Below are 27,549 nucleotides of genomic sequence, written 5' to 3'. Positions count from 1 at the left end.
TTAAATGTTGTTTATTGATTATTTTGTGGCAATATGTACATTTAAAAACCAAGCAGAATTTGTAGGCATATTTTTACTTTTAATGATCCAGAATTAATCCTTGTATTGGGTTACAATAAACCCATTCTTATATCAGTCACAAAATGTTACCTATGAGTACTTTAAATAATTTTGATTTTTTAACTTTTGTACTATTTTATCTTTAGGGTTATAGATCTGTGCAAAAATGTAAAGGAAAGAATGACAAGAGAATGCAAAGAAAAAGGTGTTCAGTTTCCACCATTTACTACCTGTCGGTAAAGCATCTTCATATAAATTAAGTTCTAAAATGTGTAGGCCTATAGTGTGATCTTTATCACCTCTAAAATCCTTTTAAAATATTGTCGCTATCATTTTGCACCAAAGGCCTAATGCTACGCAGCCTTATTTATTTGGGTGACCAGTTTTTGTAAAATAGCTAAAGACGCCCACTTGCAACAGCTGAATCTCCTAATTGCTGCAAAGAAAATTAAATTACAACAAGCCATTATCTTGTTTAGAGTCACCACAGTTTGTCATACAAACTGTAAATCATAATTAGTCAAAACAAGTCAGGTTTCTAAGTTATAGTATGAACTTTGTTTTTCTCTGTTGATCAAACTGTAATTTCAACCATAGTTAGTTCAGCTTCAGCAGCATTGTTATTTATAATGCAATGTTTTCTAACCGTAGCCATTTTGAGATGTATGGACTTCCCAGAATATCCTGATGCTGGCTGGGGTACTTTGTTACTTTGGGGCTTTGGGCTGAAAATAAAACTTAATAATCCAAACTTAAGAGCAATGGGAATACTTGAGTTTAACTCTTGTTCTGGTTCACATAAATTTGCTATTCCTGAAGAAAACATCCCGCTGTCTTTTTTCCTTTTTCCTATAGCTTTTGCGCTCTCTCTTTTTTAACGTAGTAAAATGTTGCATTGGGAATGTAAGTCCTGCTGCTGGAAATTCTGGGAATATTTGTACAAGTACATCCCAGTATTGCCATATCGTTTATTTTTAAATTGGACTCTGTGCAAGAATACTAAGTTATTTGATCTGATATGTTTTTTCCCCCAAATAAAACAGGGTGACACAGATGTATGATGCCGGTGCATGTGTCTACTTCTATTTGGGCTTTAACTACAGAGGAATTAGTGACCCTATTCGGGTTTATGAAGAAATAGAGGTAATTCTACATAGTTAATAACTTAAATGTTTTAGATAAAGTGTATGTTTAATTGTTACCTAAACCAAAGTTAAATGGGAAACTGGCTGTTTGATAGCTTTAAGGAGATGTTTATTTTTTATGACCTTGTTGGTCATCTGTTTCATTGATTTCGAATTTCGTGGTGGTTTTCCCATCTAAGAGCCGAGGTGGCCCAGTGGTTAGGGTGCAGTACTGCAGGCCACTTTAGCTGACTGTTATCTGCAGTTCAGCAGTTCTAATCTCACCGGCTCAAGGTTGACTCAGCCTTCCATCCTTCCGAGGTGGGTGAAATGAGGACTCAGGCTGTGAGGGCAATATGCTGACTCTGTAAACCGCTTAAAGAAGGCTGAAAGCCCTATGAAGCGGTATATAAGTCTAACTGCTATTGCTATTGTTATTAAGTTCTTATCAAGTTGAACCTTCCTACGTTTTTCCTCCCAAACTCTAACCTTATTTCTAAAAAAAATTCCTAACTTCTATTTCCCCCATCATCCAATTAACACCATAATTGAGATGCTTTTCTGTTTGTTTGCGTTTTAAAAGCAATCCAGGATATTTGCAGAATTCTATCAAAGTTTTACTTATTAGCAGAATTGGATGGACTAAGAGTGAGGATGAAGATGTGCTAACATTTGCTATTTAATTGCACTTTTGATACATATTGCAACTAATATTATGTTTACATAGAACTTCAGTGTGAAAATGCTTTGAAAGGGGTTGTTTTCATTTTTATCAGGGACTGTTAAAAACATTTTGGAAACATGTCTCTCAAAAGGTAAATTGCAGGTAAAACTACTCTCCTTATTTAAGTGTAAATAGTGCAACACCCCCTTCATTTATATTTGCTGGTGACTAAATGAAACATATTATCTTCCCTGCTTGAACTACTGAATGATTTAAATTACTTTATTCCTTTTAGACAGCAGCTAGAGATGAAATCCTTGCTAATGGAGGAAGTTTGTCACATCATCATGGAGGTATTGTTACAGATCATACTTTTAGTTACTCACTTTGTAGTAGGCATGTTTGATTCATATATCTCTAAAAAGAGAAAAGATACTCCTGCAGATTATAGCCCAATTAGACTGCTTAGTATCATTAGCAAATAAAACACTCATCATCTCTCCTGGAAGCTTATAGAGTGGCTGGAACATGTGACCTAGCCAGTTTTAGAATCTGTCAGGCATGTTCAGTTAATACACAGAGAAACCTAAGAGAATTGTACACTTATCTGTCAGTGTGTAAAATGCTTTGTATTTGATACTCCTGTGGAAAGAATTAGAGTAGCGGTTTCCAACCTTTTGGGCTTGGCAGACCAATGGAAGCAGCGGGGGATAGATGGGATGGTTTCACACACCCCTCTTTCACAAATGCAGCTGCACGTACATACATGCCACTTCCACGGCCTGGTTTCAAACAGGCTGCAGCCCAGCACTGAGCCACAGACCAGGGTTGGGGACCCCTAATTAGAGGAATCTCCTGCAGATAGATATTTTTTTTTACTCACACATGGTTGTACAGTAACCTGCCAATAGTAATGAAATACATAGAACAAGACCCTAATCTGGGTGGAATCAGACATTTTATAGGCTCCCTTTGTATTAATTTTTTAATGTGAGACCATACAACTGAAACCTTCATTGATCTCCTTTTTCATCTTTGTATTTTATGTAAAATACTTTTGCCATATTCCTATATACAGATGACTTTGTAATGTTTCCTATAATCCCAGTTGGTTTGAAACAGTCTTAATGCATACATTAAAATAGCATTTTTAGTTCTCAGAAAATGTAAGATTCATTTTTTTGCTCACAGAACCAAAATGTATCGATGTCAAGTACACATGTGTAACACGTGAAATTATACAAACGTTCCAAAATAAGTTTTCCAATTTCAGACTGCATGCTATTGTGATGCTTATTATGGCCAAATAGTTTCAGAATATATAGCCACAACTATCCCAAAATTGGGCCCAATTGTCAAGAATGAAATACTGTCAATCTGGAATATTTCTGTCAAGATTGAAATAATCCATTTTGAGTTTAAAATATTTTACACAATCCTAATATCTAGTATTAGGAATATTTACAGTATATGTTGTTTTAGACATACATTGTTATATACCTTCCAAGCTGACAGAAGCTTCCTATACAGTAAGCAAACTTAGTGTGGCAACTAACTAATAAAGAAATTTTGTCACATTTGAAGAATGTCCAACTAAAACATGCCTTTTAACATAGGGATGGGAGATGATTAGTAGGAGTAAGATTAAGATAAATACAGCACAAGAGTTTAATATTTTTAGGATACTTTATATATGTCAGACACCTACATAACAGAGATTACATCCCCAAGCTTTTTTCTGTGATACATGTCTAAAATGTTACATTTATAATTTCTGGCAAAATGGCTGGTGACAATACATCAGTTTATAAACTGATCCATGTCAGTTTTCAACATTTTCAGCCCTAAATCCATTATGTGTAGGTTCTGCATGTCTTTTAAAAAGTGGAAAATATTTTCTTTCATTCTCTAAAATGTCATCTTTTGAGTTAAAACTACATTATAAAATTGGAAAAAGTGAACAGACTGAAAGATAATTGTGAGCTGTTTTATATTTTTATTAGTCTAGTCACTTTGACTTATTTGATTAAAAATATAAATCATACAAAATGCTTTCCATTCCTGTTTTGAAGAAGTCCTGTTTTTAGATAGTGTTAATCATTCTTATTACCACTTGACCTGTCTGTCTACCTACCTGCCTATCTCCAACCACAATCCAGATACTCTTGGTGGCTATCTTACACTATGAAATGGAGAATCTTTTACAAAGCACTTATTATATTTACCAAATAGGAAGACTAATTTTTCATTGAGGGTGGTCATCTTCTATGTGCTGGCAATACTATTGAAAACTGAGCAGGAGTTTCTAAAAATTAAATCAAGTGGGAACAGATATTGAGTTGAAAGCTTGAATGCTCTTGAAAATTAGACTAGCCAGCACAGCTGGGGAAAGATGGGGGAAGTCAAGATGATTTTTAATATCCATCAACAGCTATGGAGGTTCTTCATTGCAGACACTCAATTTTTGTATGAAGAGAAGAGCAAGAGGAACAAAACAGCTCAGTGCCTAAAGAATTGCTTTCCAATCTTAACCCCAACTTTTATGCGGCTGACTGGTCTAAATAGATGAACTCCTGGCATAGCAAAAGTTTATGTATACAGATCTGAAACTTAAAGCTGAATTCAGTAAGGCTGATTATCAATTAATTTTATTTCCAAATTTTCTTTCTCCGTTTATTTTTGTTTGCAAAAAGGAATTATGCATGGGTAAAGATGAAACAGATTTGTTTTACAAATACAGGAAGATTGTTTCAGAAGTTTTTTTTTCTCTCTCTCTCTCCTGATCTGAGCATTTTTTTGAAATGTGGCTTATGATAAATGCATAGAGACACCTGGACTGCAGATATGTAAAATGCTTCCATATGCACATTTTGGGGGGAAAGAAATACAGTAAGCCAGGATTGGTTTACATGAAATTTAACAACCCTGACAGACAAAGAATGAAAGCTGGGACTTTAAAGGAATTTTATGTATATACCCTTTTCTGTTTCTTATTGTTTGTTTTGGTAGCCTCATCTTAAATCCAGATTCATGAGAGAGAAACCTTGCCAAGCATAGCTATTCCAGAAAACCCTTAATTTATCTTGTAAATAGTTCTTATTTAGAGCATAGAAAAAGGAAGTGGAAGTAGCTAGCACATTGGGTGGGAGAATGATCACATAATGCTGACGTTTTTGATTATAAGGGAAAGTAAGACTTACAATTTATGTCAGGCCTGTCAAACTGGTGGCCTGAGCCACGGAAGCCATGCCCACCCCACCTCCACAAAGGCAAAAAACATCCTGATTCAGCCCGTTGATGTGATCGGGTTTTACACCCCTGAATTATGTAGTCACTAAGTGTTAAAGAAAACTGTTCTAGTGAGAAGGAAAGGAAAATGAGGAGGCTATTTCGGCTACACAAAAGATTAGTGAAAATCTAATGACAAAATAAAAACACATGAAAAAAACCAGGAAAGGAGGCCAGGTAAAAACGGAAACATTGAATGTAATGCTTCTGTCAGGCAAGTATTAGGTTAAACTGAAATGACTTCCGCAAAGGATATTAAGAATAATAAATGGGCTTAAAGTGTTTTCAGTAGAAAAGGAAAAGAAAGAATCTAATTAGTATTTGCTCAGTACAAAGGCAAAATACCAACAGATAACAAGGAAAAGACAGAGCATCTCAACTTCTATTTTTGCTTCAGTTAGTCCATCAATACAAAAAGAAGGAAAAAGTAGGAAAAGTAGAGGCATAATTAAAGATTGAAATTTCTTTTAAAAATGTGGATAGTTTGAATGACCAAAGTCTTTCCAATTACAGTAGGAAAAGTTATTTATCAGCCGTTCTTTTTCCAAGTGTTTTATTCACACAACTCCAATGTTAAAGGCAGAATTGTCAGCAACTGATGCTGCTTTCTACTCAACCATTTCTACTGTCCCTTCAACTGCCTGAGTCAAATATTGTTCTTGCACTTATGTCAATAAGACATTGCTTTAATGTCTTATTGTCTTATTGACATTAGAATGCTCTCTTTTTGCTTAGGAGATGACCACAGTGGTTTTCATAGATATTGCACTTGAAACAATATTAGTTGGATTCGTCCTCTCAGTGTTCAGAAATGGGATATTCAGCCATATTGTTTTGAAAAAAAGATGTCTTTTTGGTTTTGAAGCTGATTAATCATGTGGTCCAGCAACTTCCACCCTAATTAAAGATTCAGATTTTAATTATTACAGTTCTAATTCTTCCATCCTGTGGGTTATACTGATATTTGAATCTCTTCTACAGTATACTGTAAGGCTCACGGTTTCTGTACTAATAATTCATGCTGCATTTAATGGATTTCATTTAGAAATTTAACAGCCTGCTGTGACTGGAACTCATTTTTCATGTGTAAGATGGATTTCTATTTTCTCTAAAATCCAGAAGACTCACCATTTCTTTCATAACAATATATCTGACAGAAGTGTTTTATTCCTGTTCGCAATTCCTCAGCATTCTCCCCCTTATGTGTCATTGATCAAAGAAAGCTCCTTAATGCCAGCATGTTCCCCCAAATCACTTGGCCTATATCATTGATGGCTAACCTTTTTGTCCTCGTGTGCCAAAAGCACGCACGTGTGTGTGAAAATGCATGTGTGTGTGCCTACACCCATAATGCAATGTGCACACAACCCCCCGTGCGCCCTGCCCCATTGCAAATGCACGCACAACCCCCCCATACACACACTCCCCCTGCCCATGCCCCCCCCCCCCCCCCCCCGTGGCCCATTTTGAGCCTAGCAGGCCTCCCTGAAGCCTGGGACCAAAAATGGGAGGCGTACACGTATGTGCAGTGGAGTGAGCCGGGGCAACAGCTCCTGTGCCAGCAGAGAGACCTCCGTGTGGCATGGGTGCCATAGGTTCGCCATCATGGGCCTATATCTTTCCAGTGCTTTTTCTGGGATTCTGAGAGAATCTTTCAAACAACTTGTACCTGTTTCCATAAATTGCTGATCTGAAAAAAAATGTGCTTCTAATGGCTGCCTGTGGGTGGTGAGCTTTGAGCCCATGTCTTCCAATGCATAGAAGTAAAATTATCATCTGCCCAAGTATATCAGTAATTAACTTATCTGATTACTTGTCAAAGCTGTTGTTGCTCCTGACAGTATTTCACCATTTACTTAATGGATGCAAACTCCCTGTCTTCAACCTGGATTACAATGATATATTTTCAAGACTAGCAGCTCTTTGTTATAATGGCCAAATGAATGTTGTTTCCTGAATGCATATTTTAAAATAGTGTCTTCAATCCACCTATGTTGTTTTTTTATATCATTTTGCTCTCAAATAGAATAATTGGTTAGGAGATCTCTGTCCACCAAATCTCATCATGGTACATTCTACCAGGCATACTGCTGCTTGTCTCAGAGGCATCTGTGGTGTGGATAGACACCTCTCCTAGATCTGGGCTGTGCGTGATATCCATGCAAAGGACAATGCATGCTTTTTTCATGCAGTTCTCATTCACTAATACCGCTCATCCAGGCAAACGTACCTGAAGTTTGTAGGATGACAAAGGAGATAGATTGTCTCCCACTGCATACTTTATTTCTTGCAGTGGTTGCTGGTTCCTTTTGTTTTCCATATTCTGCTTTGTATTGCTTGGAAATTGAACAAGAAAAGCAGGAGGCATGGCCTGAACAGTTCCAACTTAACAGCTCAGTTCTAGGATATTCCACTCATTCAGGTATAAAATAAATGTGAAAACATGGGTTCCCACCTAAAAATAAACAAAATGTCCCTATGAGGATATAAGTCAAGAGTACTCAGAAGCAATGCTCTAAGTCTGCATTGGTTCTGTAACATTTCTTAGCAGATATCTCACGATTTGCTACAGACTGGATATTGGAAATCTCACCATGAATCTGAAATGTCTTCCTGGGCAGAATGGAATGAGAAGTGAGCTACTGGGACCAATGAGTTGTGGCTGCTATGTTGAATTTGGCATTCGCGGGAATGCCTGCATCAGCCTTAGAAGCAAACATTGAGAGCCAGTAGGCAGAATCAATGGAAGTGTCTGGAATTGATCTAGCGAACAATTGAGTAGGCAACCAGCTATTCTACAGATGATTTGGGCTTTCATTTCTCTTGCCCTGATCAGTTGAAAGAGATTGTAGCATCAGATCTCCACAGTACTAGGTTGCCTGTCCATGAGTTAAGCTACATGAAGCTACATTTGTTATTTAAGCAGAAATTTAGCAGCTAACAATGGCTGTAGTATTTCTGTAACTCATGTTCTATTTATGTTTATTGCCTATTCTAAAACTAAGGATATAGTTGGAGACAAGTTTAACAAAGGAATGTTGCATGCAATAGTCATAGAAGCCTTAAAACTTTGACCAAAGAATTGTGGCTTCTTCATATTTTGAGTCTGGCTCTCTGGCAGAGCATATAAATAAACTTTGAATTTTGTATTTTTCAATTTTGCAAAAAGGCATTTCTGTAGCTCTATCAAATACCATGTGTTAAATTCCCACAGTGACTTTTAATACTTATTCTGAGCTGTAATTTATGATTTGGGATTAAACTGGTAGTATCCTTGTTTATTATTATTTACTGACCTTCAGGCCTTACCATGACATTCTTACTGTTTCTTTCTGTTCCTGAATGTGGAAGGGAGAATATTGATGCAATTCCTCTTCAGAGTTCACCCTATAATTGTGATTAATAACAGTTGCTTTCACTATCCCGAAACAGACAGCCTGGTTTGTCTGCCTACCACAATCATCTTGTGATAAATGGAGCTATTTTAACTCTGGTTTTGTGTATCAAAGAAAACAGATGTAGTCTGGGACTTGAGGCTATAAGGAATATAAAGTATGTTTAACTCAATCTTCATAGTACTTACTGCTTTTATGGAAAGAAGTAGACAGTTTATACCAAAGTGTTTACTCCTATCAGTTCTTCTGGGGGAAAAAAAAAGAAAGAAAAATAAAATCTTGAGAAATTCGAATCATGAGAAATAGTTGCCCTTTGCAAATAACTTTATTGCTTTCATCTCAGTATTTATTTTGTGTATAAATATATCATTTAATGTTAGCTAAGGATAATTTGAAACGAGAAAAAATAAACATTTCCATTCCGCGGGAAAGCATTGTATTTTGAAGACAAAATTTGCTGAGAGAGTAGAAGACATTTCCAACTTCTCTTGACTTCCCTTCTATTATGCTGATCTTCCAATTGCCAGTAGCTTTGGAAATGCAGAGTAGGAATCATGAGAAGTGTAGATTTTGCATTGATGAGTCTATTCAGTATAGGTGGGCTGGTCACCATTGTCATTTGCTTGCATGTGTGTATCTGTGTATTATAGTGCAGTAGTTAACATTCATGTTAGGGCTGTCCATGTTATTTAAATTTAATAGTCCACTATAATATACCAAATGTGTAAGTATCTTGAAGAGAGACAATAGTATCTTTGAGCCTAGATAAATAAAATAACCACTTGGAATAAAAATAAGCAATTAAAACTCTGCTAGGTTCGTAAATATTTCTACAATATTCAAGATAGCTTAATCTTTTGCATTTGTGTTTGTTTCTGTTGATTAAAAATGGTTTGATTGATTCATTTAGCAGTTATCAGCTGGGCAGTATTTTTTGTGTTTATTGAAGAGATGTTCATGAATATTCACTTGCAGTTTCAAGGTCTCAAGTAAATTGTTATTCAGCTATGTCACTGAAGCAAATCCACTATAGATATTAAGAGGCTGGCTGAAGGGATGTGTAAAAGCAAGCATTTGCAGTAGCTGTGAAATTAAAGACTGCAAAATAAAATAATGTGCTTTTACGTCTTTCACTAGACCTAAAAAAGGTCTTAATTAAAATGAATTAGGTTGAATAAAAGCAGTAACTATAAACTTAAAGCAGAATAAAGATTAAAGATTCACTATAAGAGTGTTACATATATATATGCTTGTTACATATGTACATCAGTGATTGCAACTAACAAATAATTTGGATATTTAAAAAAACAGTGTTATATTTACACACTATGGAAAAGAGGCAAAGTAGGTTGTACCTTTTACTGCAAGACACCCTGCCTCATGAATTCATGTGGTCAGGTGGGGCATCTGTTATTTTATCTGAGAAATGGCTCTATATTTTCCAGGCAAAATAAAATCATCTTTTTTTTAAAACGACCCCCTTGCCTGGTTGGTTATACTTGCAAAAAAGCAACTGTGGGCCTCTAACACAGTGAAAATTGACAGTCGGGGTTTGCAACTTTATGCTACAAATGGGTTAATTTCTTTACCAAATACGTTCATAAAAGACCACCGGTGTGCGCTGCACAGCTTTTTTACTTTCCGGTTCGCTAATCAAATGTATGTTAGATTTATTATTGTAAAAGTATAAAGCATAGAAAATGTGACAAGATAGATGTGTAAATTATCATAGTGACAGAACTAATGATGCAGTCCAAGCACCTTCTGTTTTCCAGCACTCGGTGAGCAACTTCATTAAATATGCAGTGGCTGTTTGGTGGCTGTTCAGACATCAGTTCAGTCCCTGGTGGAGTCACATTATTGTGGAGGTGGGGAAAAAGACAGGCCTGCTAGCTGTTGGACATCCTGCTGGGGCTTTAATGTGCTCCAGCTTGTTGGACCAGTTGTTTTCAGTCTTTTTTTAGACAATTACATCTATATCCACAGGATACATTCACTTAAACAATATTACAGATAATGGAGTATAGTGGCTTAGACTATACATTGTCTCTTTAGCTCTGGTTGGCACATCGGTGGCTGAGAACATGCTCCTGGTCAGCCTTGTTGTTGTTGTTTTTCCAGTGAGCTTAGTGACAGGCTGATAGTTGGCAGGGGAAAGAAACAATAATACTCTGTTCATATCATTCATTATCCCTGAGGCAATTTAACCAGCTACCTCAAGCATGGGGCATCCTAGATTTAGTTGAAGAGGGTAGTGGGAGAGGGAGGCATCTAAGACAAGAAGCATCCTTTGGTTGCGACTTCCTTTTCCCCTTACATTTGTATGATGTATCACACAAATACATCAAGCTTTTGGTTTAAATTCATGCTGTATCCAACACTTGCTTCAATTTATTCAATGAAAAATTAAATGCTGTTATAATACTTGCTTAATGATAGAGCTGATTTCATTTAAAGCAACTGTAATTTTGTGGCTGTGTGTTATAAACTGTCAAGTTTATATTCATATTTATAACTTTTTAAGTTGTGGAGGGAAACCAGCTTGGGGTAGTAGTTAAAGGCACACAGCCAGTTGGGGTGACTTGGGGCCATTCAGATTTAGGAAGAAAGCAAGCCATTTTCAAAAACATTGCAAAAAGAATTACAGGGACCTGTCCAGGCAGTCAGTAGGAGTCAAGACTAGCTTAAAGCCCCCCACCCCCCCAAAAAAAGTTATGTAAAAATAGTAACAGCTAGCAATGGTCTTGAATGCAAATATAATACTAAGATGTAGGTTAAACAATGCCTAATATCTATTACTCCATCTAATGTGGGCTTTAGTATTATTTCTTATTATTGTCTTTACTGCCCATTTTATTGGTATTGTTATTGTTGTTATTGTTGTTATTATTTGCTTTGCATGTACAATAAGAGTGTCTGTACTGGAGACAAATTCCTTGTGTAGTTATTCACATTTGGTTAAATAAAGTATTTGACTGGGTTCAGAGGAAGTAACTCCTAAATATAGATACAGATAGAACTACAGCCAAAATCTGTCACCCTACTTTTGAGAAATGTGTTTTCTTGTTTATTTGATAACCTGAGTGTTTTTCATAAAATAACATTTGTCTAGTTCATTATAATCTCTGCATTGTTTGTTTGAAACAGAGCACAGAATTCTCTACTCACATGTAAATATATGCTGCTTCGGTTTAATTATATTTAATGCAAGACATCATCTTTGCCTAAACTTGATCTAAATTTCATACTTTGTACAGAGAAAAGGCAGTCTGGAATCCAGGTTTCCTTTGGGAATACATTGAACTTAATGAGCTTGATAGTCTGGTGGGCTCAATAAATCAAATAAAGCAAAACATTTCTCATTTTTGAATAAAAACATTTATCACCCAGTGTTTGTTCATTCATGGCCATAAGATTAATTGGTTCCTGCTATTATGGTGAATATTAAAGACACTTTTTGTTGTTTTTTTTCTTCCAGTGGGCAAGTTACGAAAACGCTGGCTGAAAGAATGTGTATCCGATGTTGGCTTTGGGATGCTGAAATCCATCAAACAATTTGTGGACCCCAATAACATATTTGGGAATGGAAGCCTTTTATAACCTTGTTACTCACCACACTGAAGTACCGGAAAGAATAATAGTTGACTCTCATAGCTTTTCCCAGTATCCAAAAATAGCATGGACTTAGTTTCAAAAGCTTTTCCTTCCCTGCAAATTTTATTTCTCCTTTCAATTGCAGAGTGAAGACTGTTCAGATGCAGTCAGTTCAGAGTATAGTTAGATCCATGCAATTGCTAACCTATTTGGATGGCTTTCCTGCTGTAGGTGCTGAAATGTTTGAGAGTGAACCTGATAAGTGGTTGGAGACTTCCTTGATAGAAAAGCACTTTGGGGAAGCAGATGAAAAATAGGCAATATATTTAACTGAAATACGATTTTCTATTGAACAGTTAAAGCAGAGAGAAGCAATACCAAGCTGCAATTGGAGGAAAAAAAGGTTGATATTTGGATAGGAGACAAAACATGTTTTCCTCTCTGATACTATTTTTAAAAAATTAAATGTTTTTAAATCCTCTTATCAACCTTACTGAGCCAGAAAAGTAAACCTTTCTTTCTCGATATTGGAATTCATTGTTACATAAAATGTCAAACTTCATAATCAGTCTTCATTTACTTTAGTGGGCAACTTTTCCTAAGAATAGAATAAAAATAGTGCTATTAGTTCTAATCCTCCATTTCGGGGGGGGGGGGGGATTTCAGCCTTTACAAATCAAAGCAATGTTTAAGTTGTTTACCCACAAAAACAAAATACCAAGCTTCTAAAAGTATCCAAGAGCATTTAAATTAAATATATAATGTAATATTTCACGGGATAGTTAAAGCCATGCAATGGGTCTAGAATTTTATTCTGTCAATGATAGAATAGAATCTCCTGAGCAAACATTCTTTTTGGCAGAAAAGCTGAGGGAAGGGATATTATTTTATGCTAATCCAAGAGCTGCTCCTTAGAGTAAGTTATTCTTACTAAGCATGCCTATATCAAGATCGCTTTATTGGGACTAAACTGTTTACATGTTACACCCATCCAAATCCATTATTGTGAAAGAAGGAGATTTAATCAGTTTCATTGTAAAGAAGCATATATAAACAAAAGTACTTGAAACATTTTTTAGCTTTTATTCTGCTTTGATAACAAAATTGAAGTTTAATATACAAATTTAACTATGTAGCTAAAGTCAGAAACATGAGTGTTATCTGGTCCAAGACAAAAATCAACACTTGTTCAAATCTTAAAGATTGCTATAGCAGATGGCTTAAACATACTTTTAGAATAGGCATATAGACATTATTATGCTGTAATACTGATGGCGCATTACCATGATTACAAAACAGGCAGCCATTTTCTAAATTTAATCCACAGAAATAAAATTGTATTCAATAGAGATTGGCTATTTGGATCACTCCATCTAGTTGCCCGTTGGTCTCAGTTAAGATGTGGTCAGCCAAAGAGAGGGGTGCTGAATTACTCTGTGACTCCATCTCGCTAAAGTCCCATTTCTTCAGAGTAGACTCTAATGAAGATGCAGGGGGCTATAGAGAAGGGAAGCACAAAACTGTTTGTCAGCAGATGGAATCCAAGTGGATTCCAGTTAAAGACGGCCACATATGGGCATTAATTTTTACTTCTGGGTTAGGGTAAGGTATCCCTACTATTACTGGTTTAGTTTCTTACTCGTACGGGGATACATGGAGGATTTGGATTTTGTTTTTGTAGAGTACCAAATATAAACCAAATGTGTGTTACAGGGAATAAAGTTGCCTTTTTGATAGAATTAAAGCAGAAGTTTAATTTCCTGGTTGTCTTCTCTTGTTGTGACCAAATTTATGCTATCCCCCAAATTTCTAGTCTCACTTAAGGTGCTCAATTGGTTTATTTTACTGGTGGGATTTTCTTAATCCTCTCTTTCCTTAGGTCGCACAGAATTATATATTTTGCAGATATGTTCCATATCTTTCTAGATAAAAAGGAGTGTTGAAATCATGAAGTATTATCTTGTGTCATGTGGGTACAGTCCTATCAAAGTAATTGTGAAGTCACAAAGGTGAACAGGCTTTTGGAGAAAGACACAATGCAGATAACTGTGAACAATGTAAATTGCTTTACTTATGCCTATTTTGCTAAACCTTTTTTAATTGTTAAATCGTTTGGAGTATTAGCAGGAGTTACTTGTAAAATATGCACTAGCTGAATGCTAATTTTGAAAAGTGATGTTCATTAAAAAAGAATCAGAAATACACCAAATAAAGAAGCTGTTGCTTATCTTTTCAAGGCATACCGACAGACTTGTGAAAGCGATATATTGGTATATGGCATGTTTAATTTTTCTCCACTGCTGCATTGTAATACCTTGCTGCCCTTTCATGAGAATCCAATACGCATAGAGTCAAAATCATTTAAGTTGCAATACTTTTCACCACGTATCCAAATGTACACAACCATGCAGGAGCCAAGTGGGTAAGGAAACTCAGAAACGTCTTCCCTTATGGAGCAAAACTGCTGGAGACAAACTAGAAGCCTGTGTGGTGCCCTGGCTTTTGAGGGTCTAATCATAGCATGAGCACCTCCCAGCAGGTGCTTTTACCAAATAATGAAAATGTTTTAAATAAGACAAGATGCTTAATACAACATTGTGATAACTGGTCAGGACTGCTCATGGAGAGGATGAGTAAGCCTGGAAAAGTGCCTTGCTGCTTTCAGACTGGTTCTAGCCCTCTTACGGGCTTTTTCCAGACACTCTCAGTGAGGACTATGGTAGGCCCTGTTGCAGACTGCACAGCATGACTCTTCAATAGGTTTCAAGGTAACTGAAGTCATTATGAAAATTGCAAGAGAAAAAGTCCATTTTGATAAGCCATAAGCAAGTTTTTGGGAGATTCTGCCTGAAGTACCCTTGAACATCAGTTTTACAGGATCAGCTTTATATTAGTTAAAATGTTTTTGGTGCCACCCTGGTAGAACAAGTTTTCAGTCACAGTTGCCCACTGTTCACAGTTGCTTCCAATTCATAGCAAGTAATGAGATGTAAAGAATGAGACAACTATGTCCCACACAGATGAAGGACCTTGGATCAAACTGTGATTTCCCCCATATAGTGAGGCAAATGGGGAGGCCTTTCAAAAGTAGATTGTGAAAAAGAACAGAAAATGGGCAAGAGGGAATCAACCTTTTGTGCCTGGAATGTAACTGGTTAGATCTGGTTTTCTTAAAGATGTGCAGGAGAGAGCTTGAAATTCAACATTGTAAACCGGAGTATTGGTGTTTAGATCTTTCAATGGCACATGTTTGTGCACCATTTCAGAAACATATGTTGAATTTAAGGAGAAGAATAGAGTTGTGTTGTTTTCAGTTTAGAAAACCAGTTAATTTAGGAGTCACTTTATACTAAACGTGCCTATATTAGGAACTAGATTGTTATGTTAAATGTATCTCTCTATTTGCCTTATGGTGGTGGATTTTTATGTAGCAGTAGGGTGATTAGTTTGGGTCTGGATCATGGTGTAAATGGGAGAAAAATGGAGGGGGGAGGGTTCAGCCAACCTTAATTCAGATTAAAGCCTCAAGTGGGGTTCCAATAAAAAAAGTTTAAAAGCACATCCATGGATACATTTAACATAACATTTTGGGGTTGCACATCAAATTTAAAAAGTTAATCCTCTATATTACTAGCTAACGGAAGAATTGAATTTTCTGCTAATGATGTAGAACATATTGATCACATATTGATAAGTTAATTGTACAACTACTGTTACAATGTTGACATCAGTTGCTTATTAATAAAATGGTCCTAAATGTTCTCCATAAGTTGATTAAATTAATACATTTTCAAATGGCTTGTTTTTTCTCTTTTATTGAAACATTTCAACTAAATGTCAAACAGTGATTGAAGTTATTCACATTAGAGGAGGATAGACTTAGGGACAAAGGATCAGTCTTTTAGAATATAAAACTTTGTTTTAACTAGACTCTCTATTGTTTTCCAGATAACATTTTCTGAAGGCGGACCTAATCAGTTGAGTTTACTGAATAAGCTAAGCATCAGTGTAATCTGCCTGGTTTTGGTTTAGCCTATCATGTCAGCTCAGTAGTTTATAAATAACTATTTATGGCTTAGTTGTAGAAGCCAAGTCACAGATCAGGGGTCTCCAACCTTGGCAACTTTACGACTTGAGGACTTCAGCTCCCAGAATTCTATACCATTCTGAACAAATGGCTCTCCAAACTCTTCTCAAAAGCTTCTAGTGATGGAACACCCATATTTTTATATGAAAGCTTAACATGAGAACTAGTTTATACATTTAACTAAGCCATAATGTAAATTACTTAGTTTTGGCTTAGCAGTACTATATGGACCCACTCATTGTGGTTTGAAAACCATGGTATATAGAATTCTCCAGCCAGCAGAGCTGGTATATAGCTTAGTGTGATAAACTAGCAAATTACAGCTTGTTCAGTAGAATAAAATAATAGTTGGAAAGCACTTTGGAGGTCTTCTAGCCCAACCCCCTTGCTCAGGCAGGAAACCCTATTCCCGTGATGGTGAACCTATGGCACACGTGCCACAGGTGGCACATGGAACCATTTATCAGGGCAGGCGAGGCGTTGCCCTGTCAGCTGGCCAGTGTGCATGCGCACGTTGGCCAGCTGACTTCGGCCTTCTTTTGAGGCCGTTTTTGCCCTCCATAGCCTTCAGGAAGCTTCCTGAAGGCTCCAGAGGGCAAAAACTTGCCCTTCGGACAAACCAGAAGCCACCATTCCCGAACCTCTGGTTTCCCTGTAGGTCTGTTTTTTGCCCTCTGGAGGGCATCCAGGGGAGCGGGGGGGGGGGGCTGTTTCCTCTGGAGCCTGGGGAGGGTGAAAAAAACGTGCCAAAAGTGGTGTGTGTGTGCTGGTCACGCACACATCCGCGCCAGGGTGGTGTGCACAGGGGTGTGGCACTCCCATGCATGGCCCCCCTGCGTTCCCCCCCCTTTTGGCACGGGAGCCAAAAAATGTTTGCCATCACTGCCTTATCCCATTTCAGACAAATAATTGTCCAATCTCTTCTTCAAAACTTCCAGTGTTGAATTCTGGGAGTTGGAAGTCCACAAGTTATAAAGTTGCCAAGGTTGGAGACCCCTGACTTAGATTGTTTTGTAAACTATGGGAGAGCTTGCTATATTACAGTATATCCATCCACAGCTGGATGAGGCCAGATGTCTCCCATTTCCTGGAATACTTTGGTTTCTTATCTTGGTTACAACTTTTTTACCTTTTAAGTGTTAAAGAGCAATGTCTGATCTAGGTACATTTTGCTGGATTTCAGAGAGGCTTAAAGATCCATTCATGTGGAATTTTGTTGAGTAAAAAACCTAGCAAAACTGTTCAGGCTAAGACTGGACCTTGATTCAACTTATTTTTCCACTGGTTCTTGTCTAACTCAGAATTGCCTTTCCCAAAACGTTATGGTGAAAGGAAGTACAAGCAGCTTTTGTTTAGTGACTGCCTCCGACAACAATGGTTCACAGTTACGACAGTGATGAATTTATAGTGCTTGCATTTATAACCTTAACAGCATCTCTCTCTCTGATTATAATGTTTGCCATTATAATCAGTTAGTACCTGTGCCTGATCCTTTTTTTTCTTATTTCCCCCACAAAAGGCAGAAAGATTGCCTGAGCAAGTTATCCTTTGCTGAGCTGCCTTTCCGTGCAGTGCAGCCAGTCTCTAAACAGCGCTAACAGCAAGTTAATAAACTCAAGTCTGAATTAGTTGATTACAGCCTTCCAGTATTCATACTGCTGACCCTGAAATGTCTAATCAGTTTCATGCTAAAAGCTTTGTTTGCCTCCTATGTAGCTAGCAACCTTGAGTGTGCTAGGCAAACCACTGGTGCCAGCGCATTTCTTTTGATGTATTTATTCCCTATTGCTTACTGTCCTGTAAGCCTTTCTCCAATAAATGTAAATGCAAAATTTAATTTCCTTTGTGCTAATTACCCCATTGCCAAGGTTAGCATTCCCAAGATTTTCCCTTTTGCCTGCTTCCTTATGAGTCAAGTTCCAGAAACTCCCTGCTGTTTTGGTTTACTTAGCTGTTTGTGATTAATGTCCTGACCCCAATCTAAAGTAACACTACGTACAGCCACATGATTTTCATTAAAAGTCCACTTGGTTTACCGACCAAGTTGCCAGAACCTATTGTTGCCCCCCCCTTCCCCCCGAGGTCAAACACAACCCTGATGTGGCCCTCAATGAAATCGAGTTGACACCCCTTCAATAGATTCTTGCAGCTATCTCGAAAAGAGTGGAAGTGGACAAAATCCAATGTTCCAACCGACTGTTGTAAGGTTCTCTAGATGGGGCTGTCCTTGGAGAGTGCTTGGAGCTTCAGCTGATCCAGAATGCAAGAGCATGAGCAGTGGCAGCGATGCTGATATGACTCCTTTGTTTTCATGAGCTACACTGGTTACCAGGCACAATCAAACTGCTGCTTATCCCTTATAAAGCCCTATATAGCATGGATTCCTGTTATCTGGGGGAGCCCTTCCCTCCTGTAGTTTTTGCCTGACTAATAAGGCCTGACAGAGTAGACATGCTCTGGGTCTTCTCCAGGAAGCAGTAACACCTTTTGATCATTTAACTTTTGCTGGAGAAATGGTACCACTTCATGCACAGTCTTTCACGTGGAAAATAGAGAAATTGAATTGTCTTCTAAAAACAAATTTACGGGTAATCTTCAACTCGCAACCACAACTGAGCACAAAATTTATGTTGGTAAGCGAGAAATGGGTTAAGTGAGTTTTGACCCATTTTATGACTTTTCTCGCCACGTTTGTTAAGTGAATCCCTGTAGTTATTAAATTAGTAACACGTTTGTTAAGTGAATCGCTGTAGTTGTTAAATTAGTGTTCTGACCTCCCACCCTGTGAATAAACCAGAACACAGGCTTGGCTGTTTGCCACTGTTCAATTACTGAGATAACGAATCCTTTGGCTGAAGGCCCAGGCAACTCACATTCAATAGAGTAGCTCTGCAGCAACCCAGATAGTTCAAACAAGATAGTCCAAACAAATAGACATGGCTAGAATACCCAGATAGATTTTCTTAACTACTAATTCGAACGGTTGTTTCCTGCAAATGTCCCTTCCCAACGCCTCACCTATAATCTCTCTTGGGAGGGGCCAATCAACAACCACCTGTGCTTAATCATCTTCTGTGAGTCTGCCTACGGAGTTGCTGCTTCCTTCTCAGCCCTTCTCAATCTAGCATCAAGGACAAACTGCCTTTGATCCTCCCCATTACTCCATGCCTCAGGCGCCTCCTGGTGGCCAACCAGCCTCTCTGGTCCCTGCTCTGAGTCTGAACCCTGTTCAGGGTCCTCCACATCATCCAGGGCAGACTCATATGGTTCCTCGCTATCCGAGTCCATCAGCAGCTCAACCGGATCCTGTTGGGCCACAACAAATTAGTAACACGTTTGTTAAGTGAAGCGCTGTAGTTGTTAAATTAGTAACACATTTGTTAAGTGAATCTGGCTTCCCCATTGACTTTGCTTGTCAGAAGGTCGCAACAGAGGATCACATGACTCCGGGATACTGCAACTGTCATAAATATGAATCCGTTGCCAAGCATACGAATGTAAATCACGTGTCCATGGAGATGCTGCAATGGTCATAAGTGTGAAAAATGGTTAAAGTCCCTTTTTTCAGTGCCGTTGTAACTTTGAACAGTCACTGAATGAATTTTTGTAAGTCAAGGACTACTTATGCTGTTTGTTTTTAGAATTTTTTAAAAAGTTTACTATGTATTTTTATGAAGTTTTTCTCCTTGGCTTTGATCTTGAATTTTTTGGGGTGTAAAGCAAAGATAAAAGGTTTTATCCTTATGAATCTCTTTCAGATTTGTTTCCTTTTCAAGTTGGTCCTTTATTTTTTCCAAGAGAACATGCTCACTGTACTGAGAGGACCCTTCTCAGGGGAATACTTCTGTCTCATTAACTGATTAATACAGCTCATCCTGTGAGGTCGCGGGATTAAACATTCCGTCAGCAAAACAGTCAGTGAGTCTTTTTCACCTTTTCAGATACTCGGAGCTGCTAATTTCTGAAACTTTTTTTCCAGCCTGAAGTTCGAAATATCTATTTAAGCAAAAAGATAAAGACTGATTTATATTTCTTCTGTTTATTTAGTCTCCTTGATGGAGTTGGATCCTTTCGTGATAATTCCATAACAGATGTAGAGTTCATCTTGTGTTTTTTTTTAAAAAAAGAATTGATGCCGTTGTCTTCTGATCTGTATTTCACCTTCACCTGCTTTTCTAACAGCAATCACTCTTTTTTAGATTGATTTTCTTTTGTCCTGTTTTCAGAAAATGGAAATAACCACGGGGTTTATTTCTGCTCAGTTTTTCACATCGGTTAGATCCTGTACTGGCAATAAACATGTCCATCTGGAACTTTGAACTCATCTTCTGCTTTGGTTTGAGAAGTAGGATATAGAATAAGAGAAGTAAACAAGACATTTGTTAATGCAAGTAATATGCATGCCATTGCATTGGCACCCACAAGTCTATTCTCAAGCCTTCATTTGAATTTCCGACAATGCCTCTCCATTGCCCAAAGGCATCGTTAGAAAAAGAGTGGGTGGTGTGATGTAACATGAGGGACTATCTCTTGCCGCTCACATCTACCCAACCTATCAGAGCAGGGAGGCAGGGAATGTTGTGGGTCCCATTCCTGAGTGAGATAAACCTGGTGGGACCCAGAAGAAGTGGTGGCTCCCTCTCTCTGGAACATCATTCCCCGAGAGATTGGAATGGCCCCCACTCTAATACTCTTCTGGAAGGCGCTGAAGACCTGGTTCTGCCAGCGGGCCTGGGGAACCCAGTGGGATGGAGCCCATTAAATGGCTCATGTGATCTGCTGTTGCCCGTGGTGGGGGCTGGAATGTGATTTTGTTACTTTGTACTATATTAATTTATTTGATTTTGTTTTGTTAGTTTTCATTGTTTTAAATGTGGTTTTATATTCTGTATATTTATATTCTATATTCTGCCTTGAGTTGCCACGGGAGAATAGGCAGAAATATAAATTCAATAAACAAACAAACATACTCAAAAATGCTAAATTGCCACAGTTGGCTTCTGTTAAAGTGAGCTTATTTATTGGCAGTGACCACAAGGCGATTCTTTTATGAGAATGTCCATCTTCACAATTCCAGCTCCATTCTCTGGCCAAAAGAAACCTTTTATCTCCTCCATTCATAATGGAGTTTCCAATTTTCTATACATTTCATTTCCGGAACTAGAATTCTACTGCAAGGGAGAAAAAGCCGTCTTTCACCAGCCTTATTAGACGCATCTTAATCTGGAATCAACCCTTGTTAAATATGGATCATTGTCAATGAAAGCTATACGTTGAAAATTCAACCTCCATTAGAATGCCCCATCTACTCTGCCCGATTTCTAACTCATTTCTTCACTTTCCTTTACCAGATTCTTATAAACATTTTTTTTTCCTTTGAGAACCTAATGTTGCTGATATTAATACATATTCTACAGGTGGACATCACCTGGCATCAGAAGTGGGTTGCTGCCGGTTCAGCCCAGATCGGCCGAATCAGTAGTAGTGGCGGCAGGAGGCTCCGCCCACCCACCCAGATGCTTCTGCGCATGCACAGAAGTGTCGCGTGTGTGCAGGAGCACCCAAACCAGTAGTAAGAATATTAGCAACCCACCTCTGCCTTGCATCTTCTGTAACCGTAGGACAATCGAATTTTTGTAGGAGTGTTTTCTTACTACCATCAGTGGCATCCAGAGGACCTCATTACATTTCTCAACATGAGGAAAGAAGCTGCAGGTGCTACAAGCTTCCCCCTATTTTGGCACGCATGGAGTGTTGTGATGCAGGTAGAAAATAGGCAGCTCAGTTTGCCTGGAAGCACTACAAATGAGAGCTCAGGCCAAGTGTGGAAAATATCTGGAAAAAAAGCATTTCAAGGAAAATCCACCTGAATTAACTTGCTATAAAGGAGGCTAGGAAAAACCTATTGGAGTTTCTGAGATTCTGTATTTACAGGTAGTCCTCGACTTACGACCTCAGTGAAGGCCAAAATTTTTGTGATTAAACGAAACATTTGTTAAGTGAGTTTTGCTCCTTTTTATGATCTTTCTTGCCCCAGTTGTTAAGAGAATCACTGCAGTTGTTAAGTTAGTAATACAGTTGTTAAGTGAATCTGGTTTTCCCATTGATGTAGCTTTTCAGAAGGTTGAAAAAGGTGATCATATGACCCCAGAATACTGCAACCGTCATAAATAGAAGTCAGTTGCCAGGTGTCTGAATTTGGATCGCTTGAACATGGGGATGCTGCAACAGTCGTAAGTGTGGGAAGTGGTCATAAGTCACTTTTTTCAGTGCCATTGTAACTTCAAGCGGTCACTATTGTAAGTCGAGGACTTACAATCATTAAATAAAGAGATCATAATCAAACCCATGCAGCTCAGGGGTAGGATTCTACCAGTTCGGACTGGTTCAGGTGAATTGGTAGCTCCGACGATCAGTTGGGCGCGCCCATCCGCCCCTGCTCTATCCTATCCTTTATTTCCTTTCTAGCTCATCTTTCTAGCTCCTCTCAATCCTGTGGCACAGCTGATCTCCCCCCAGCTGTTTTACTTAGTTGCTGACTTGGAAGGAGTTGAGCTTCTAAATGCTCCATTTTCAGTGCTGCGCATGCTCAGCAAATCACTTGTTAAACCGACAGCATCCCACCACTGATGCAGTTGTTGTTTCCTTGATCTTGTCAACTACACTATATTTTCTTAATTCTGCCCTTCCTGCAGTGGTGAGATACGAACAGTATGCCCCCGTACGAGTGTACAGATGCCAGGTACTATTCCGGTATGGTGCCTGTGGCCCACCTGCCCTCCCTTTCTCCTTACCTCTATTTGAGCTGATCGGGGCATTTGTGCACGTGCATGGGGTGTACGGCGCCTGCAAGACATTCCGCCGAGCAGCTGGTGAGTCACAAGCAGTGGGTACGCATGTGCATGCTATGCGCATGCATGTGGTAGACGGCCGGCCCAATTGCAGGGTACCGGTTGCAACGGGAGTCAGAACCCACCACTGCCTTCCTGGTACCATTTAAGAAAGACTTTTGAATATTGGATTATTGCTATGACTGTAGTATCAAGACCCTAAAAATCACACTTTTTAAATGCTGCATTATCACTTCAGGGTTACCAATTTCAGAGGCATTTGTTTCCACACTTCATATCACAGAGCTAATGAATTGTTATTACTCACTACTACTTAGTTGATCAACAGTAATGGGGGGTGGGGGGAATGTTAGATGAATGTAGAAAAATGCAAGTCATGCAATCCACACAGTTGGATTTAGCTGAGCATGCTAAACCTTTTGTTTCTTGGCAGAGGACTTAAGGGCTTCTTATTGATTAACAAATCTAGTGCTCTTGAAGGACACTTGTGAATGGCTTTAAAGTTTGCCAAGCTGAAGGTAAGGAAGGCCAATCGGAGTGAACTCATTGCCCTCAAAGCATCAGGCTCATTACATTAGATTACAAAAGCCCAGTCTAGCACAATACCAATGAAGAAGAAAAATAACAGCTCCCCAAAGAAACCAGCATGGCTGCATAAAGAACTCTCAGACAAATTGAAAGACAAAAAAGATAAGTATAAAAAGTGGAAAGAGGGGGACATAACTAAGGCAGAATATCAGCAAATAGCCCGAGCCTGTAAAGATGAAGTGAGGAAAGCTAAGGCTCACAATGAAGAAAGGCTTGCCACAAAAATAAAAAAAATAAAAAAAGCTTCTTCCAACATGTTAAAAACAAGAAAAAGTTAAGGAAACAATTGGTCCATTGCTGGGAGAAAGTGGCAAGAAGGTGACAAGCAACAGGGAGAAAGCAGAACTATTTAACTCATTTTTTGCATCTCTCTTTACACAAAGGGATAAAACAGTCCAACCTATCAAAACAGCACCACAAAAATCAGATTAGGAACACAAATTGAAATAGGGAAGAAAATGGTAAGTGAGCACCTGTCTACCCTAAACGAGTTCAAATCACCAGAACCGGATGGGTTCTGAAGGAACTGGCAGACGAGATCTCAGAACCACTGAACTATATCTTTCAGAGATCCCGGAGCACTGGGGAACTACCAGAGGACTGAAAAAGAGCTGATGTGGTTCCCATCTTCAAAAAAGGAAAAAAAAATAGATCCAGGAAATATAGACCTATCAGCCTGACCTCAATACCAGGAAAGATTCTGGAAAAGATAATCAAGCCACAAATTAGTGAACACCTAGAAGCAAACAAAGTAATAGCCAAGAGCCAATATAGGTTTGTCAAAAACAGATCATGCCAGACTAATCTTATTCATTCTTTCACAATGTGACAAAATTAGTGGACAGAGGAATGTCGTCAATATAGTTTACTTGGACTTCAGTAAGGCATTTGATTAGGTAGACCATAACCTACTACTAGATAAAGTAGAAGAATGTGGGTTGGACAGCATCACCACCAGATGGACTCATAACTGGATGACCAACCACACTCAACGTGTAGTCCTCAATGGAGCTGCATCTACATGGAGGGAAGTATGCAGTGGAGTACCACAAGGCACTGTTTTAGGCCCAGTACTCTTCAACATCTTCATCAATGATTTGGATGAGGGAATAAATGGGGAACTCATCAAATTTGCAAATGACACCAAGCTGGCAGGAATAGCCAACACACCAGAAGATAGGCTTAAGATACAGAAACAAACAAACTTGAACATTGGGCACTATCTAATAAAATGAAATTCAATGGTGAAAAGAGTAAGGTTCTACATTTAGGCAACAAAAATGAAATGCACAGGTACAGTATAGGTGGTACCTTGCTCAATAGTAGTGAGAGGGATCTTGGAGTCCTAGTGGACAACCATTTAAATATGAGCCAGCAGTGTGCAGCAGCTGCCAAAAAAGCCAACACAGTTCTAGGCTGCATAAACAGAGGGATAGAATCAAGATCATGTGAAGTGTTAATACCACTTTATAATGCCTTGGTAAGGCCACACTTGGAATACTGCATTCAGTTTTGGTCACCACGATGTAGAAAAGATGTGGAGACTCTAGAAAGAGTGCAGAGAAGAGCAACAAAGATGATTAGGGGACTGGAGACTAAAACATATGAAGAACGGTTGCAGGAACTGGGTATATCTAGTTTAATAGAAAGAAGGACTAGGGGAGACATGATAGCAGTGTTCCAATATCTCAGGGGTTGCCACAAAGAAGAGGGAGTCGAACTATTCTCCAAGGCACCTGAGGGTAGAACAAGAAGCAATGGGTGGAAAATAATCAAGGAGAGAAGCAACTTAGAACTGAGGAGAAATTTCCTGACAGTTAGAACAATTAATCAGTGGAATAGCTTGCCTCCAGAAGTTGTGAATGCCCCAACACTGCAAGTCTTTAAGATGTTGGATAGCCTAAGCAGGGGGTTGCACTAGAAGACCTCCAAGGTCCCTTCTAACTCTGCTATTGTATTGTAAATGGATACTGTCTGACCATGATTACACTCTGCCAGCATAGCTTACGACCCCCAAAAACCCTAAAGTCAATTCAGAAGTAGTCCAATTTTGTTTAAGGAAGCATGATTAAAGTTGGGAAAATGAATGTATTGGCAGTATGGAAGGCATCATATCGTTAGTAGCATATTAAACTGTGTAGATTGTGGACATTTATATTTGCCTATGTTTCCCCCTCCATGTTCCTTCCGGCACCATTTTAGAAACAACTGTCTCCAATTTAACTCCTAAAGCAGACTAATCATGCTGATGGAAAGTGACTGCAGCAGAACACTAAACATAGCCTGCTGAAAGACAGGGTAGGTGTGGAACAGAACTCATAACTTAGCAGACCACATAAGAACACAGTAGGTTGTTTGCCTCTGTGATAGGCCGACTATAGACTTTGAAGAATGTTTATTCTGAATTTAACCCTTTGCCAAGCTTTGATTTAGAGGAATGTGATTTCATTTTTTCACTCAGCTATGAAACAAAGAAAAGGGACACCGTGGCTTAGTGGCTAAGATGCTGAGCTTGTCGATCGAAAGGTCAGCAGTTCAGTGGTTCGAATCCCTAGTGCCGCATAATGGAGTGAGCTCCCGTTACTTGTCTCAGCTTCTGCCAACCTAACAGTTTGAAAGCACATTAAAAATGCAAGTAGAAAAATAGGAACCACCTTTGGTGGGAAGGTAACAGCGGTCCGTGCGCCTTCGGCATTTAGTCATGCCGGCCACATGACCACCGAGACGTCTTCGGGCAGTGCTGGCTCTTTGGCTTTGAATCAGAGATGAGCACCGTCCCCTTAGAGTTGGGAATGACTAGCACATACGTGCGAGGGGAACCTTTACCGTTATCTTATGAAGCAAAGAAATCAAAGTGGTTCCATCATTTAAATATCTGCTTCTTAAGTTTAGGACTAAATGGATTTGGAGAATAGTGTTTGTAAAAACACAAGAGACGAAAATAGTAGGAAGACTCAGAAGAAGACTCAGAAAAATAGGCAGAAAGAACTTTATTTTAGTCATTGGTCAAAAAAAAAAGTGCAAATAAAAGCTGTCAGAGTCCCTAGAAATTTAAATAAAAGGGGTATTCAACTGGTGGTGAATGTCCCCGTGAAACTGGCAAAATGAGAAGAACAATGGCTGTGGTTACATGTCACAAGGCAGCCTCAGAATTCCTATGGGGTTTTCCTATATTTTCCCTTCGAAAACAACTGTAGGGAGAACATTAAATTGAGCTTAGGGTACAGCTTTCCTAAATTTGGGGACTGTGATATAGGTATGAAGCTGGTTTAGACATGAATATTTGCTTATTGTTATATTGGTTATTAGGAGAAAAGCAGCAATTTTTGTTTTAGCTTCTAAATCTAAGATAATTATTATTTCTTTGCCTTAATATTGATCTAGCTTGATCTGCCCAAAACATTAAGATGGCGACACAGGAGAAATCATAGAAATTCAGTTCCTTTTGGATCGCTATTTCTCAGGAAGATTTGTAGTTGTCTGAAAATATCAAATGGCTCATCCCATTATGGTTGAGAAGATCAGAAAAATACCAGAACATCCCTTTAAAAAAAAAGACAGTTGCCAGAAACCTCCTCATTAGAGGTGAGTGAAAATATTTAAGAACAGGAGGACAGAATAACCCCAAACACCAAGCTCTGAGTGAATCAAACCAATTTAATCTACCTTTTACACACAACAAATTCCGTGAAATCCCCCCCCCCCATGGGATCCATATTCTGCTCCAGCTTCCTTCACTTAGTTCTGGCCAAATCCAGTCACTGCAGGGCTCATACTGATGACTTGCTTCCTGTGGCTCTTGACTTTGATGTACCCTTTTATCCTTTCAGCTGAGCTGTTCCTGATTCTTCACTTGATAATCATTGTCCCTTGTTAAAGATGCTGGGATAATTGACTG

The 27,549-nt window shown here is 38.6% G+C and overlaps 1 protein-coding gene across 1 annotated transcript in view; it reads left to right on the top strand.

The window, feature by feature from the left end:
- Positions 1-15,920, top strand: part of AGPS (alkylglycerone phosphate synthase) — a 60,380-nt gene extending 44,460 nt beyond the window's left edge. The window contains exons 17-20 of the mRNA XM_087708589.1: positions 207-296; positions 1,104-1,203; positions 2,144-2,201; positions 12,010-15,920. Of these exons, the coding sequence (XP_087564715.1) occupies positions 207-296; positions 1,104-1,203; positions 2,144-2,201; positions 12,010-12,131 (370 nt within the window). The 3' untranslated portion in view covers positions 12,132-15,920. The remainder of the gene's footprint in view (positions 1-206; positions 297-1,103; positions 1,204-2,143; positions 2,202-12,009) is intronic.
- The last annotated feature ends 11,629 nt before the right edge of the window (positions 15,921-27,549 follow it).

This window comes from Thamnophis sirtalis, unplaced genomic scaffold (genome assembly GCF_051295495.1).
Source record: "Thamnophis sirtalis isolate CommonGarterSnake01/CBP01778 unplaced genomic scaffold, rThaSir2_p1.2 scaffold_1, whole genome shotgun sequence".
Lineage (NCBI taxonomy): Eukaryota > Metazoa > Chordata > Lepidosauria > Squamata > Natricidae > Thamnophis > Thamnophis sirtalis.
The sequence above is the reverse complement of the archived record's forward strand: the minus strand, read 5'-3'. Positions and strand labels throughout refer to the sequence as shown.